At 38.8% G+C, this 16,916-nt stretch overlaps 1 protein-coding gene across 1 annotated transcript; it reads right to left on the reverse strand.

The window, feature by feature from the left end:
- Positions 1-9,442: 9,442 nt before the first annotated feature.
- On the reverse strand, positions 9,443-13,760 carry LOC124798842 (dynein axonemal assembly factor 1 homolog). Its single transcript, XM_047262372.1, has 3 exons — positions 12,590-13,760; positions 11,243-12,489; positions 9,443-9,472 (listed from the first exon to the last, which is right to left on the reverse strand). The coding sequence occupies exons 1-3, from the start codon at positions 13,572-13,574 to the stop codon at positions 9,443-9,445; spliced, it is 2,262 nt and encodes a 753-aa protein (XP_047118328.1). The 5' UTR covers positions 13,575-13,760.
- Positions 13,761-16,916: the final 3,156 nt, after the last annotated feature.

Below are 16,916 nucleotides of genomic sequence, written 5' to 3' on the forward strand. Positions count from 1 at the left end.
TTTTTAGATATATTTTTCCCACGTGGAATGTTTCCCTCTATTATATTCATATCATTAATTTGAAGCCAACAATCACGTTTGTTATTGTTATCGTTATTGTTATTGTCACTGTTACATTTCGAAGTCTTTTCTGTCGTCTTATTTCCTCCTTCTGTTTTTGCCAGCAGTTTCACTTTCTATTCACCTTCTCCTTTTTTACCGTAATCCAGTATACAATTTTATCCCGTCGATATACACTCAATAATACGTAATAATACGTAAATCATTTCGAAACCATAACCAAATTTTTTTTTTTTTTTTTTTTTTTTTTTTTTTTTTTTTTTTTTTTTTTTTTTTTTTTTCCCCGCTTTGCTGCTATAAAATCCACCGTTTCCAGTCCACAAACAGTTCCTTTTAGCTATTAAACAACCCTTTCGGCAGTTTTAATAACTTTTGCTTTATTTCTATTTCCGTTTTTCTCACATCACCGATCATTTTTAGCCGCCTCCCACAGGTTTTAACGTCATTATTTCTTCATCAAACAATTGTTAGCTTCATTTCCATAATCTGCCACCACCAAACCACTCCTTTTAATCCTCACGTAGTTTTTTCGAAATTTTCCCGAATTTCTCCACCCTTTAACGTGTTTTGGCGGCAACACAACCACCTAACCTTTATGCACATCATTATCTACCTACACAAGTTCACCACAGGATCAACATAGCCCAGCCCTAACCAACCCTTTTTCGCCTTTTTTCACACCAGATCTCCATTTGCTTTCTAATTTTACCTTTATCTCTCCCCATATATTTTTTCATATTTATTTTCATTTTCATTTCAGCCTCGTGTTCCACTTTCCACCTTCTAGTACCATGTCACCCTCACAACACCTTCACAACGACCCCATTAAGTTTTATTTACATTCCCTCCGCAAACATGCCTTCGCCCTAGCCAGATTACACTCCCATATTTTATTTTCTCAGGCTTGTCTGACATTTGGCATCACCCCCAAAGGCCTCACACTTAAAGTTCCCATCTCTGGCTGCAACCCTTCTTTCCATCAGTCCCTATACCAGTTCCAAACCAAACAATCCATTGCCCTCACCCACCTAATCCTTCACCTACACACCCACTCAGCCAATCAACACGCCCATCAACTCCTATCCTTTATAAAAATCCTCAATCTTTCCTCTCCCACATCCACACCTGTTGTTCAGAGCATCCTCCTACAGGCCAACCGCAAATTAGAACAGCATGCCACCCTCCACCTTAAAAAACCATCCAATCTCCTGGTTTCCCACCTCCGGAAAGGCAACTCACTCACCCTTCACAACCTTTCCAGCAAACCTCAACCTCCTCTCATTGCACACAAACCCAGTCTCTCCCATCTACTCAATCTCCCACTTCCAGCTCCACTCCCTCCAAAACCTCAAAATTCCAATCAACGCAATCTGGAACCACAACACCCCAATTCAGTAGTTAACCTTTCCTCCAAACCTCTCTCCCAATCCGAAACCTCTGTCCTATCCAAAGGCCTCACCTTCAGCCCCACTCCCAGATTTAACCAAACAGCCCTCGTCAAAGATTTACTGTCCTACACCCGTACTCTCTGCTGGAAATATCACTTTGCCACGAAGAAAAATGATCCTAATCCTACTCCTAATGATCCAACTCCCCAAGACACTATCCAAATTGAACCATGCCTGGAACAGTTCCGTCCTCCGTCACAGCGGGACCCACCTCCTCTTCCTCAAAATCACCCTCTCCTAACCTTCCAGGAATTTCTGACTTCCAGCCTTGCCTCTCAATCCTTCTTAAAAAACCTTAATCCTACTCCCAACATCACCACTGCTGAAGCCCAGGCTATCCGTGATCTGAAGGCTGACCGATCCATCGTCATTCTTCCGGCGGACAAGGGTTCCACAACTGTGGTACTTGATCGTCGGGAGTATGTGGCTGAGGGACTGCGTCAGCTTTCAGACAACACTACTTACAAAGTTTGCCAAGGCAATCCCATTCCTGATGTCCAGGCGGAGCTTCAAGGAATCCTCAGAACCTTAGGCCCCCTACAAAACCTTTCACCCGACTCCATCAACCTCCTGACCCCACCAACACCCCGCACCCCTACCTTTTACCTTCTTCCCAAAATTCACAAACCCAATCATCCCGGCCGTCCCATTGTAGCTGGTTACCAAGCCCCCACCGAACGCATCTCTGCCTACGTAGATCAACACCTTCAACCCATTACATGCAGTCTCCCATCCTTCATCAAAGACACCAACCACTTTCTCAAACGCCTGGAATCCCTACCCAGTCTATTACCCCCGGAAACCATCCTTGTAACCATTGATGCCACTTCCTTATACACAAATATTCCGCATGTCCAGGGCCTCGCTGCGATGGAGCACTTCCTTTCACGCCGATCACCTGCCGCCCTACCTAAAACCTCTTTCCTCATTACCTTAGCCAGCTTCATCCTGACCCACAACTTCTTCACTTTTGAAGGCCAGACATACCAACAATTAAAGGGAACAGCCATGGGTACCAGGATGGCCCCCTCGTATGCCAACCTATTCATGGGTCGCTTAGAGGAAGCCTTCCTGGTTACCCAGGCCTGCCAACCCGAAGTTTGGTACAGATTTATTGATGACATTTTCGTGATCTGGACTCACAGTGAAGAAGAACTCCAGAATTTCCTCTCCAACCTTAACTCCTTTGGTTCCATCAGATTCACCTGGTCCTACTCCAAATCCCATGCCACTTTCCTTGACGTTGACCTCCACCTGTCCAATGGCCAGCTTCACACGTCCGTCCACATTAAACCCACCAACAAGCAACAGTACCTCCATTATGACAGCTGCCACCCATTCCACATCAAACGGTCCCTTCCCTACAGCCTAGGTCTTCGTGGCAAACGAATCTGCTCCAGTCCGGAATCCTTGAACCATTACACCAACAACCTGAAAACAGCTTTTGCATCCCGTAACTACCCTCCCGACCTGGTACAGAAGCAAATAACCAGAGCCACATCCTCATCTCCTCAAACCCGGAACCTTCCACAGAAGAACCCCAAAAGTGCCCCACTTGTGACAGGATACTTTCCGGGACTGGATCAGATTCTGAATGTGGCTCTCCAGCAGGGATACGACTTCCTCAAATCCTGCCCTGAAATGAGATCCATCCTTCATGAAATCCTCCCCACTCCACCAAGAGTGTCTTTCCGCCGTCCACCTAACCTTCGCAACCTCTTAGTTCATCCCTATGAAATCCCCAAACCACCTTCCCTACCCTCTGGCTCCTACCCCTGTAACCGCCCCCGGTGTAAAACCTGTCCCATGCACCCTCCCACCACCACCTATTCCAGTCCTGTAACCCGGAAGGTGTACACGATCAAAGGCAGAGCCACGTGTGAAAGCACCCACGTGATTTACCAACTGACCTGCCTACACTGTGAAGCGTTCTATGTGGGAATGACCAGCAACAAACTGTCCATTCGCATGAATGGACACAGGCAGACAGTGTTTGTTGGTAATGAGGATCACCCTGTGGCTAAACATGCCTTGGTGCTCGGCCAGCACATCTTGGCACAGTGTTACACTGTCCGGGTTATCTGGATACTTCCCACTAACACCAACCTGTCAGAACTCCGGAGATGGGAACTTGCCCTTCAGCATATCCTTTCTTCTCGCTATCCGCCAGGCCTCAATCTCCGCTAATTTCTAATTTCAATTTGCCGCCGCTCATACCTCACCTGTCTTTCAACTTCATCTTTGCCTCTGTACATCTGCCCCGACTGACATCTCTGCCCAAACTCTTTGCCTTTACAAATGTCTGCTTGTGTCTGTGTATGTGTGGATGGATATGTGTGTGTGTGCGAGTGTATACCTGTCCTTTTTTCCCCCTAAGGTAAGTCTTTCCGCTCCCGGGATTGGAATGACTCCTTACCCTCTCCCTTAAAACCCATATCCTTTTGTCTTTCCTTCTCCTTCCCTCTTTCCTGACGAGGCAACCATTGGTTGCGAAAGCTAGAATTTTGTGTGTATGTTTGTGTTTGTTTGTGTGTCTGTCGACCTGCCAGCGCTTTTGTTTGGTAAGTTTCATCATCTTTCTTTTTAGATATATTTTTCCCACGTGGAATGTTTCCCTCTTATATATATATATATATATATATATATATATATATATATATATATATAAAAAACAAAGATGAGGTGACTTACCGAACAAAAGCGCTGGCAGGTCGATAGACACACAAACATACACACAAAATTCAAGCTTTCGCAACAAACTGTTGCCTCATCAGGAAAGAGGGAAGGAGAGGGGAAGACGAAAGGAAGTGGGTTTTAAGGGAGAGGGTAAGGAGTCATTCCAATCCCGGGAGCGGAAAGACTTACCTTAGGGGGAAAAAAGGACAGGTATACACTCGCACACACGCACATATCCATCCACACATACAGACACAAGCAGACATATTTAAAGGCCTTTAAATATGTCTGCTTGTGTCTGTATGTGTGGATGGATATGTGCGTGTGTGCGAGTGTATACCTGTCCTTTTTTCCCCCTAAGGTAAGTCTTTCCGCTCCCGGGATTGGAATGACTCCTTACCCTCTCCCTTAAAACCCACTTCCTTTCGTCTTCCCCTCTCCTTCCCTCTTTCCTGATGAGGCAACAGTTTGTTGCGAAAGCTTGAATTTTGTGTGTATGTTTGTGTATCACCTAGAAATTTATCCATGTATTCTTTCTACTACACACCAACTAAAATTCTGTTGTTTATTCTCCATCCTGGTGTTGCAGTTTCAGTGATCAGCAGTAGCCTATAATCAATGATCACTCTATCAGATACAGTGTATCAGAAAACTTTCTGGCATCAGTATTAATTGTTAATTATTGTCATTGTTGTTGTTGTTGTTGGTGGTGGTGGTGGTGTTGGTGGTGGTGGTGAGTTTTGCCCATAAGGCAGGTGCATCATTGCAAGTTAAAAATCATCCAATCCTGGTTTTTCTTCATCCTTTTTGTAGCTGTGTATAATACATTTATCTGGATATTGTCAATTAGCTAGTTTCTTCTTCTTTGTGTCGTCTTTCTAGTCTTCATACCTTCTAGTGAATCATTTATTATGCAGTACTTTCTAATCCAGCATCCTGGTCAGTTTCTTTTCCCTCTCGTAACCCAAGAATGCTAAAGGGCGGAAAATGTTATAGTGCTACTAGACCATTGTAAAGTTTACTACTCCACATTTTATTCAAAGGAATTCATAATTTACAAGTTATGCATTACTTAATTATAATTATTAGATCTCCAAAGGTATGTTACATACCAAATTAAGTATGAAATGTCCTCTGTTTTATATGCTACTTCAATCATAAATTTTTACAAGGGTTTAGTAATCTAGGACTAAGTGTTTCGAGTATTTGTCATTTTCATTTACACCTTCCATTCCTCTTCAAATGTGCTTCTCTAAAGCATCTAAGCATTTCTCATCTCTTCATTATAGTATCTGTATTTTGGCACCATATAGGGTAAAATGCCATACGAAACACTTCTGATATTTTCCTTGATTGTTTATTCAATCGACTGCAGAAAATACTGCTACTTCTTTTTCAGTAGCTACTCTTGTTTATATTTATTGATTACAATGAAAGTTACTGGTTATTTTGCATCCTAGGTATCTGAAGAAACAATAGCATATACTACTAATTCACCAAGGTGAGTTGTGTATATCTGTATGTTGCAAATACTTCTTGAATTCATCAATGACAACATTCATTTATTACACTGTGCTTTTCTTCCACATGTTATTATTTGCCACAGAATATTAGCAATTAAGCATCATGGTTCATTTATTTATTTGACTTGTTCCATAGATTCCATCAAGAATAAACACCTTCAGGTATATGGAACGAGTCAATGTATACATTAACAACAGGTTAGGAAACTGTAGAAACTTAATCTCTATACTGCATTAACAACAAACTATCACAGTACTGCTTAATGCTGTTCATGCTTATGCTATACCTCTTAATTTAGTTGAGTAAATTAATAAGAAATCTGCCGCACTGAAAAGAACTGGTGCCTCATCAGTTGTACTATATTATTGCTGTTTACCTATTACCGTAATATTAACTTAACTGCAGTAGCATATGTCAAAGAAAATATATTTATCTTTATGTATTGAGTTCTATTTACTGTACGTTACTTCTTGTCATACAGCTTTGTAACAAACGTTGCTACTTGCCATGTAGCTAATAGAAATTTTCAATCCAATATTTTGATAGTTTGTAGAAAGACACATTAATGAAGTTTGTTTTTAATTATCTTTTGATTTGGTGAGTATTCTCAGATTCTTGCTACATGTTAGGATGGGAACTTGTTGAATATCTTGCATCCAGGGTACATAATTCCATTCGAAATCAGGACCAGGAGGCGAAATCTCCATGAAAATTATTTTTGTGTGTTATATTGTGACTGTGTATTTCACATTTCTTGTGACACTGATTTTTTACTATCAGCAACAAAAAACATTGAAGAGTAAATGTATTGGAAAGTGAGTGTAAAAAATTCCAACATCTTTAAAAATATTTGCATTAGTCACTTTCACTGAATAAACACTTTATCTAATTTAGATCAGGTGTGGCTTGTTCTTAAGGGCTTGGAGGTGGAGTCACCTCAAAATATATATTAAAATATATTTCTCAGTAATGTGTTTCAGAATATAAATTATTAGGATGCATTTGGAATATTTCCCACACAAATAACAGTTAACACTTTTGGAACTGTTGATGTCCAGTGACAATTTTTGAACAAGCAATAGCTAGTCTTAAGGTTGTGCCTTGAAAATATGGTTAGCTCTTGTAATAGAGCTTGAGGATGTGGCTTCTATGGTGTATGAGTCTTATGGACCCAACGAAGGCTTTGTTCATATAGCCAAATGGTGTCCTACCAACTTCCACATTATTTTATGTTCTGCTGCTTGCATCAAAAGGCGATGAACAGAACAGCTGAAGCTTCGCTATCAAATCCCTCTCTCTGTATGTCTCTATTATGCTTTATGCATCATTAATCAACATATAGTATTAATATTTTGATACTGTTGTAGTTTTTCCTATCTGGCATTGGCAATTCTGTCCATTGTAGTTACGAGTCTGCAAATGTCTCGGTAGAGCCCACTAGAATATGATTAAATACATGTCGCTACATATCAAGACATTCATGAATAAACAGAGGAAATAAGCTTGCGAAAAATGTTCTGCTACTAATATTAGCAAGTTCCTTTTTGTAAATATATTGCACCTTGAGTTGTAGTGAGTATTATTTTCTTGCAAATAACTGTCGTGTACCACAAATCTGAAAACAGCACAACATGAATTCAGTGCGCATTTTAATAGGCAAAAATTTTGAACGTGACCTTGAATAAGAACTACTGAACCATCCAAATTTTAATGAAATAGTCATAGACCACTTTACAACATGGGAGACAAGCTGATTTTGTGGACAAACAAATGCGTTAAGGTAAGCAAAATGTGCACTAACAGGTGATAAAAAGCACTTCCTTTGCTGTAACTACCTATTTGCTTACTAAATGAAATGATTAAAAATGGGTAGTAATGTGTTTTTCTACAAACATTGCATTATCTGACTAGTACAACGAACCTTACTGAAAATGATGCATTTCGGAATAATTTTAATGCAAGATCACTTGAACTACATATTTTCATAATACACAAGTACTGATATGAAAAACAACAAATACCATATGCTAGCTTTGCAAACACTTAAATCAACATGGTGGCTTCTTGGTTTGTTTCTGTCAGCCAAACACAGCAAAAGATCCATGATGTTAGAGAAACGTCACTGTTTCACTTCACAAACTCATAAATGCCCCATATCGAACACTGTCTCAAGTTTAGAATTGTAAACATGAGAGTGTTAAGCATGCAGTGAAGCTAGTGTGTTTCATTCAAAATCTCTCCAAAACATTTGTTCTGGCATGATTTGTTGTGATAAAGTGTCAGGAAATGTGACATTGAGAGAGAAATGATCTTATGTTGATTTAGCTCTTGATATTATTTAAAAGTTGATTTTGAAATGGAAAGGATTTGAAAGTATGTCAACTCTTGGCTAGAAAATGATATTACCTGCCCCCCCCCCCCCCCCCCTCTCCATATAATGGTGGTAACAGACTGATCTGTAGTGTAGCCCAAGGTCTATGGTCGTTTTGATCAGTAAAGATTGCAGCCTTTGCCAGAAAGTAAATCATGAGCCACACACGCTGTAGATGCACTGCCCCAGAAGATGATTCCATAAGAAACATATGAGACACATTTACTACAGAATGTACACTATGTTTTTCAATCTCTGCATGTGTACAAATTTTATCTGTTCCCACGACTTTTTTGTTGCAAATTGCATTAGAGGAACTAGGAGACTCCAGATTGTAACAACAACAATACCAAGAATAGGTAAGAGTGCTACTCTCCGTGAAGGTGACCCATATAGCAAAGGTGCTGAGTCACAGACAGGTACAACAAAAGACTACTAAACATGTAAGCTTTCAGCCTGTCGGAGACTCAACACCTCTGGTATTTGATCAGTAACAATCAATCCTTTTCATAGTCCGCCCCATTAGCTGAATTGGCAGCGCATTGGAATGCCACGCACGGGGGCCTGGGTTCGATTCCTGGCTGGGGGGGGGGGGGGGGGGGGGCGGATTTTCTCCCCTCAGGGACTGGGTGTTGTGCTGTCCTCATCATTTCATCCCCACTGTCAATGCGCAAGTGGCCCAATGTGGTGTCGCACTCAATATGACTTGCACTTGGCGGCCGAACTTCCCGCCTGGGAACTGCTAAATACGAGGGCAATTGCTAAGTCCATGACTCAGAAGAAATTACACTCAAATCGCAGATTTCTTACTGGCACTGAAGTCCTCTATTCTGTGTCTAATCACAGAAATTCAGCAGTACCTGTGTCTTAGTGCATTTTTGAAAGCAACTGAAAGCATCGTTGCATGTTATTTGCAAAAATGGAGAATAGTTAGTTTTGTATTTTGATAAAGCATTTCGTTTTACATGGTAAGACAAGGAAGGAATGGGAAAAAACACTGAGAATGTATTACATGGACTATGCTCCATCAAATGGCATGGTTCACAAAATTTCCATGCAGTTGTTTCAATTTGAGTATGAGAGGTACCAGGCACGCAAGATGTTCAGTTGAGGTCACAGTTGCTGAAATGTTGGACGAAGTTCACGAGATTTTGATGGAAGACTGCCAAGCGAAAATTCATGAGACTGCCAAAACTGTAAACTTCTCAAGTGAACTAATAATATTCTGCATGAACATTGAATATGAGGAAGGCTGCCACAAATTCACACAGTTCACGAAAAGCATAATTGTGTGACCACTGCACAGGAATGTTTAAACAAATTCAAGAACAATCTAAATGTCTTATTGTGGCATTATTTCTGCTTAATGAAATGTGTTTCCATTAGTTTCAACCTGTAACAAAACAACAATACACTCAGAAGAGTTCTTACTGTAAATACGCTCAAAAAAAAATCTTTGTCACAAAAACTCACAGCTAAGGTTTTTTGGAGTACTCACCCACACAATATTTATAGACTATCTGGCAGAGGCTCATATTATTGTGCATTAATGGATTAATTTTTCAAGAAATTGTTACAGAAATGATACCATATTGTGGAGAAAATGTTTTTGGCTCTGAGCGTCTTCTTGCTCATCACAAAATGAAAAATTGGCTCAGTCCGATGAAGACATAATGGCAGAAACAAACTCACAATTTGGACACCGTGACAATTGTATTTTTAGGAGAATTAAAAAAAAAAGAGTGAGGGAACATTGGGTGTGGTGATTTGAGCTGAGAGGAGGCATCTTGAGATACGAAGTTGCTTTTTTGGAAAATATTATTTTGTATAGTCACAAAATTATCAATTTGTTCTCACAGGAAAGAGATGGTTGGCATTGGAATTGTTGCAAATATTATAAAAAAATCTTGAACAAATCAGTGTATAAAGAAGAGGAAATACTTATTAACGATCTTGAAGAAGACAGACAGGTGGAATTTAAAACATGTTTGAAGCGTGTGTATTATATTGAAAACCAATAATAAATGTGAGTTACGATTACATAATGTTGGTCACATGAATGATGCCACATGAATCTTCAGCAGCCTGAAATGCAACAGTTAGTAACAACAAAAGTATTGCATCTGTCACTTGACCAAACTACACTTGCACGTTTTTTTAATGTTGAACCTGTAAATAACAGTCAGCAACACCACTAGACAACAATCTTGGATTACAGCTTGTTCAAAGAGATGGGCAACATTCTCACACAAGTGGCCATGTTAGCACAAACATTTTACCACGAATTGAGAACATATTTTTACATTTAAGTGGAAGATGGTGTTTTCATCATATACTCAATTTAACTATGTTACAAGTAAGTGCTTTCCATAAGAAGTACATTCTTCCTTTACCAAATGTGTGATGTATTATGCATTTTATCATGCACTGAGAATAATTATTTACATTTTATGGTGTTGAAATGTAATCCAATTGTTGCCAGAAATCATTTCTACACCCACCATAAAGCAATCTGATTAACAAAATAAAAAATTATATTTAAATTTAAACACACATTTTTCTCACTTTTAGTTAAAAATTTTGTTGTGTACATTTTCCAATGTCACAATTAATTTCAATTTAAATATGACTGTAAATATATTATTCTGTCAAAAACAATCTCGCATAAGCATAATTATCCTTTGTAGATCAAACAGAAACACACAATATGACCATCCATCTTCATGCACTCTTCAAACTATTTGGGAATCATGAAATAACAACAACAGTTTTTTGACAAGTTGTAAAATAAAATGTTTATATATTTTAAAAGAACAGAAGTATATTATGCATTCTCACTTAATTTTTTTGTTTCTTTGTCCAGGGATATATCATTTTTCTTGTAGCCTGTCATCCAGATAGGATCGGAATTATTATCTTTCACATTTTCTGGAAATTGCTGAGAACAGTTAGACATTTCTTGTTTTTGGGAAGCCAGGTCTGAATACGTACACACTACATTTTGTGGCAATGTACTGTCATTGTGAAGCGAAGCTATTGTCTTGTTATCAAGACACTCTGATTCCTCAAATAGTTGAATATTTATTTTGTTTTCTTGGTCAAGTCTTTTCATGGGGGGAGAAGGGCTGGTTTCTTGGCAAGTTCTCTTGCATTCACAACTTACTATGTCACTGTCACATGTACTTTTCTCTGATTCTGCATTAACTGACAGAACAGAATCAGTTGCTAATTCAGAAACTTTTTCTTTATTATGTAAGGCAAGGGCACACACATCTGCTTTACATGTGTCAATTGAAGTTTGTATATTGTATTCTAAAATGTTTCTAGTTTCACTTTCCAAATGTGTTCCTTTAGTAAAAGGTGTACAGGGTAAGATTTGATCCCTACAGCAAGTTGTCCTTTCATCTCCATAATCTGCATTATCAATCTGCTGCTCCTCTTTCTCCATTGCAATACATCCATCTTCTTTAGTCCTTTGGGCCACTATTCTATCAGCATCATATTCATCTGCAACAGTATCTTGTTGAGGACCACAAGCAGATATTTGATTTTGAGCATCATTGATGACTTCAAGTTCCAGACGGCATAGATTTGTTGGTATATCACTATCATGCAGTAACATATTTTTCACAGAGGCACAAAAGACAAGTGATTCACTGGCTCCGTAAACTTCTTCAGTAACATTACAATCAACTCTGGAGTTGTTATGACTTTCTTTTTCCAAAGCTCCATTGCTAGAACAATCTGGTTTCATTTTTTCAGGGGTGGAACTGCTAATATTGCATATTGTGCTGTTTCCTTCTTTATGTACTGTAAACTGAATATCACATGAAATATTAGGAACAACTTTTTTCCTATGGCATTTTACCTCATGTTCTGTTGTGCAGTCATAAACTATTTCATTTCCACTTTCACAGTAATCCGAGCTATTACATTCACCTTCCCTACTATCCTTCAAAATCTTCTCCTTTTCTCCTGCTGTATTTTCAGTGCAAACTTGGCAGAGTATTTGTTGCTCAGAGTGTACAGAGACAATCTGACCACAAACAGAAGAAACAAATGTTTGATGATCATGTTGACTATGGGTCAGACCAACCAGATCATCCCCGTAACTATATTCTACCTCAGTCTGTGTACATTCTGTATTATTTGCAGAACAAGTGTCATGTGTTTTGATTCCCTCACATACACTGGTCTTACATCCATCCATCTCATGTGTCTTTTCAAATTGTTCTAAAGTTCCTAGATTTTCTTGTTCTCTAACCACTACAGTTCCTTTGTCATAGCTTTCAAAGGTACTTTTATCTTTAGTATTAATATCATTTAAACTAAATGCACAGTTGTTGGAGGCAAAATTTTGCTTGGACTCTGCATCATTAGCCTCTTTTAAAACCGTTGGCTTTCCAAGCTCTGAAACAGAATGAACAGTATTGGAATTGCATATTACACTGATTTCGGTACATTTCACTATTTAAAGTTTCTTTATATAGTGTCTTATTATATACTATACCTTGTACATTTTGTTCAGTTTTCTCGTCATTAACGTTACTATTTTTTACATCTTCACAATGGCTGTCTGTTGTGTCTAATGGTGCATCTTCTGCCGTCCCAAAAGTGTAGTTAGTGTAGGACACCTGGGAATATTCTGAAAATAGTAATGCAATACACTGCAGAGTGTCATCAGCTACTTGTGCAGCTCTCTCTGCAACCTTTTTGTTTCGCATTTCTACAAGTGCCAAAGCACTTCTGAGGCATCTGTCTTGCTCATCTTGTATAAATTTTTGCCTTAATTTCCTTTCTGCTTCCTCTCCACCTGCAAACCATGCTTCCGTGCATGCTCTGTCTTTATCAAATATAGGACGTTCATCTAGATGTAATAACTGTTTGCAGTTCATTATTAGTAGCTTTCTGTATGGGGAGAGGTGTTTGAGTACAGGATTTCCTGTCAGAGTCAGAACTCTGAGGTTTTCCATTGCACCAAGCACATTAACAATGTCAGGGCTGTCCAAACGATTGAAGGACAAGTCCAAAACACTCAGTTGTTTGCATTTTGCCAGAATTTCTATGTCTTCAACAGTTTCAAGTCTGTTGTGTGTTATGTACAATGAATTCAATACTGGCAAAGTATCTAAATTTTCCAATTTTTTGATTGAATTATAGCTCAAATTCACTGTGTCTAACTCTTGCAGCACTTCTAAATTTTCGATTTTCTCAATTAAATTATAGTGTAAAAAGAGACATTTTAAATTTGTTTGCTTTTCGAGATTTTCAATCTTTTCAATGCCATTATTTTGTAACCACAGACACTTCAGTCCAGTATATTCTTCTAGGTTCTCTATTTTACTGAAACCTTTATAATGTAGATACAAAACGTCGTTTAAATGTGGTGTTAAATATAAGCTGGTTTCCTTACAGATTTTTCGCAGGGACTTCTTTGTCATTCTTATTCCATCATCTTGACAGGATCGTGTCAGGAAGTCACCACTTCCATCCATTGCGAAATAATAGTTGATTACGAATAGCCACTCTTAAAAAGGAACGCTACCACATCACACTTTTCAGCAGTGTGTTGAAAACAACTGATTTCGCATCCCCTTGACAACAGTATATAACGAAAGCAAGCATTAGCCTGACGGCAGTGTTTACGGCGTCAGTTGGCCTGCAGGTAGCGGGCGTATCGGTATAATCTTTAGCTTCAGTAATCAGTATAATTTTTAGTGCGATTCTTTCGTGTTTACTAAAGAGAGAGAAACATAAACTGCTACATATACCGGTGCCGGTCTGCGAGTGTAAAAAATATTCGAACACAATGGATCTGATAACAAGATGAAATGACTTAAACAGCAAGTTTTGCATGCATTTCTTTTCACGTACAGAACAAACAAAATACTTTGCGTCAACTTAAAAAATCAGTACGGTATCGGTAATGACATAAATGTTTTGACACATGAACTTAGTTGTTCAAACTTGCGCCGCCCGATGTGGCCGAGCGATTCTTGGCGCTTCAGTCTGGAACAGTGAGACCGCTACGGTCGCAGGTTCGAATCCTGCCTCGAGCATGGATGTGTGTGATGTCCTTAACTAACGATAGGTTTAGGTAGTTCTAAGTTCTAGGGTACTGATGACCACAGATGTTAAGTCCCATAATTTGCTTCCACAATTTGGCACAAGAATAATACAGGACAACTTCCTGAGCGTACACCTAACACTAAATCAGTTCCAGACGGAATGCATGTTGTTGGCTCGCTGCTTGTTCGGGTATTACATTACGCTGGAAGAATAATTAACAAGACTTCTCATAAAGTACACAGTGAACCATCCTCTCCCTGCCTCTTCCGTCGTGCGCAATCGCAGACGCACGGGAATAAGAGGGCATGCACAAAAATTTGGGGAAAGAACGCATGTACACAAGACGTTCTCTTGTTCACACGTTGCCTCGTTGTGCAAGCAATCTGCTTTGAATTCTCTTCTTTGCTTGGGAGCTTCTGTTGTGTTTATTGCGATGAAAAGGCGACAGAAAAAGAATACACAAAAGCGACTGTTGGTAAAGAAGTACGGTATCTAAATAACAGAGGTACGAAAAATACAAAGTGACAACAATGTTTTGTCCGCAAATTTCGAAGGAGGTCACAGCGAGATTTTACTTTTTCTGCTTGGGAAACTCCAACGATAAGGTTCGCAATGAAATTTCGTTAGGCCGGTATTACACTATCATATTTCTTTGACAAAGAAAAAAGATCAAATATTCGTCATATTTTTTTGACAATGATCTTTGGTGTGGTGCTATTTGGCGTATTACGTATTACACTGTCGTCATATTTTTCGTCAAATTTCAAGATCGCAGATAACAACTAATTGTTATTATGCACTGCAGCTACTTGTACCACAACTGCATTGTGTGTACATTTGCAGGAAAAGCGACGGGAAAAAAAGGAAGCTTACTTGGGTGATGCCATAGGTATTACATCTCAATAATAAAAGCGTGCAGCAAAATTTGTTACGAGAGCTGCAAGTGGAGGACATTAAGTCCTTACTAACGAATGGATGAGAGTGCATAGAGTAGAATAGAATAGAATATTTATTAACCTTTAAACATGTTCACATTTAGTTGGTGTCGACATATGTCTTATAGGTACAGCATTACAGTTATTTTACAATTATTCTTGCCTTAATATGTTGCAAGGAGACTTTTACGTAAGTAATTACTTTAGAAAAGTACATTGTAACACAAACTGGTCACATTTTGCAAACCAAATACAGTATGCATTTTAACAGAATACTCACTTGCGAAATGCTGTATGTGCAGAAGACAGGCTCACCATGACACTACGATTTCTTGATACAGGAGAGAGCTACTCTGGCATTCCTAGAATACCACACTGGACATTAACCAAAATAATTCCAGAAAGGTGTGAAGCGATTTAATAAAGCAATGAGGGGGGAATATCTGACGGTAAATAAATGATTAGTACACTATATGTGTACTAAGAACAATATTTACTTTTGAATAATTTGATTGATAGCTTTAGTATTCCAACAACTACAAAATTAATAAAAGTACTAAACAGATGACGCACTTTTTTAACTTGTGGCGTCCAGCGTTCAAAAATAGAGAAAGTAAAATGGAGAGCTAACATTTTTCTTCTTACTTTAGTGTGTGACCACATCCTCTATTCTGGCTTGCTGAAAAGCTGCCTGGATGTTTCCAGATGTAGAGGTGGATAGCGGAAGTTGTTTCTGTGATTGTGAAGTCGCCTGCAACGAATAATAGTATGCATAGTGCCCCCTACTCAACCTCTCCCCACTTCAGTCAAAGCAAGGTCTTTAAAGAGTACTAACTAGACTTGCCCACTGTTTCTATGTTTCGGTACAGTGTATCGATACGTGGAACTGTTTCAGTGTTTTGAAACGGCTATGTTTCACTGTTTCGAAACAGTGGTGTTTCATTCCACTCTGTGTCGGACAACGGGACCAGATTCGATCCCGAGCCAGCCACAGAAACTGTATCGTTGTTTCAGAATAACGCTGTTTCAGTCCACTTGTGGTTGGAACGGACTAATTGTATCGAAACAGTGATGTTTCATTTCGCTTTGTATAGGACGAGATTCGGGCACGGCACAGATACGGAAATACGTTTAATATAATACTTCATCAAACTCTTTCAAGAGTGTCGAAATCTTTTTGACACACAACAGCATGAAGCTTAAGATTTCCGAAAATAAAGATTCGTTTCTAATTGGCGTAATATATGCTCTATAAACACTAACAGACAATAAAATAAAGCACACTATTCGCATTCAAAATAATACTTCTTTGGGGTAACTCAGTGGGCTCAAGTACCATCTTCAAGTGGCAGAAGAAAGCAATCAGATGCATTTTAGGACCAGCACCAAGACAAAGTTGCAAAAACCATTTTTGAGAACTAAAGATAATGACACTACCTAGTATATACATTTATAATTGTTTAATATATGCTAAAGAGAATGTAAAGAATTTTAACTTAAGATCTGAAGTGCATGTTCATAATACTCGAAAGAAATAATAGTAAAATAGTCCTACCATACACAAGGCTGACATTGACACAAAAGAGCCATAAACACCTTAGATTAAAATTTTATAACAAACTCCCAAAAGCTGTGAGCGAACTACAGATGAATAACTTTAAGCAGACAATAGAAGTGTGGCTCAAATGTACGCCATATTACTCACTTGATGTGTTTCTATACAGTGACACAAAAGAGATATGCTACATGAAACAAAAAAACTGCCATGTGAATCATACATATATGTTTGTGACAGTAATGTACTTAAATGGATACATAAGATGTACCATAAAT

This window comes from Schistocerca piceifrons, chromosome 5, assembly GCF_021461385.2.
Source record: "Schistocerca piceifrons isolate TAMUIC-IGC-003096 chromosome 5, iqSchPice1.1, whole genome shotgun sequence".
Lineage (NCBI taxonomy): Eukaryota > Metazoa > Arthropoda > Insecta > Orthoptera > Acrididae > Schistocerca > Schistocerca piceifrons.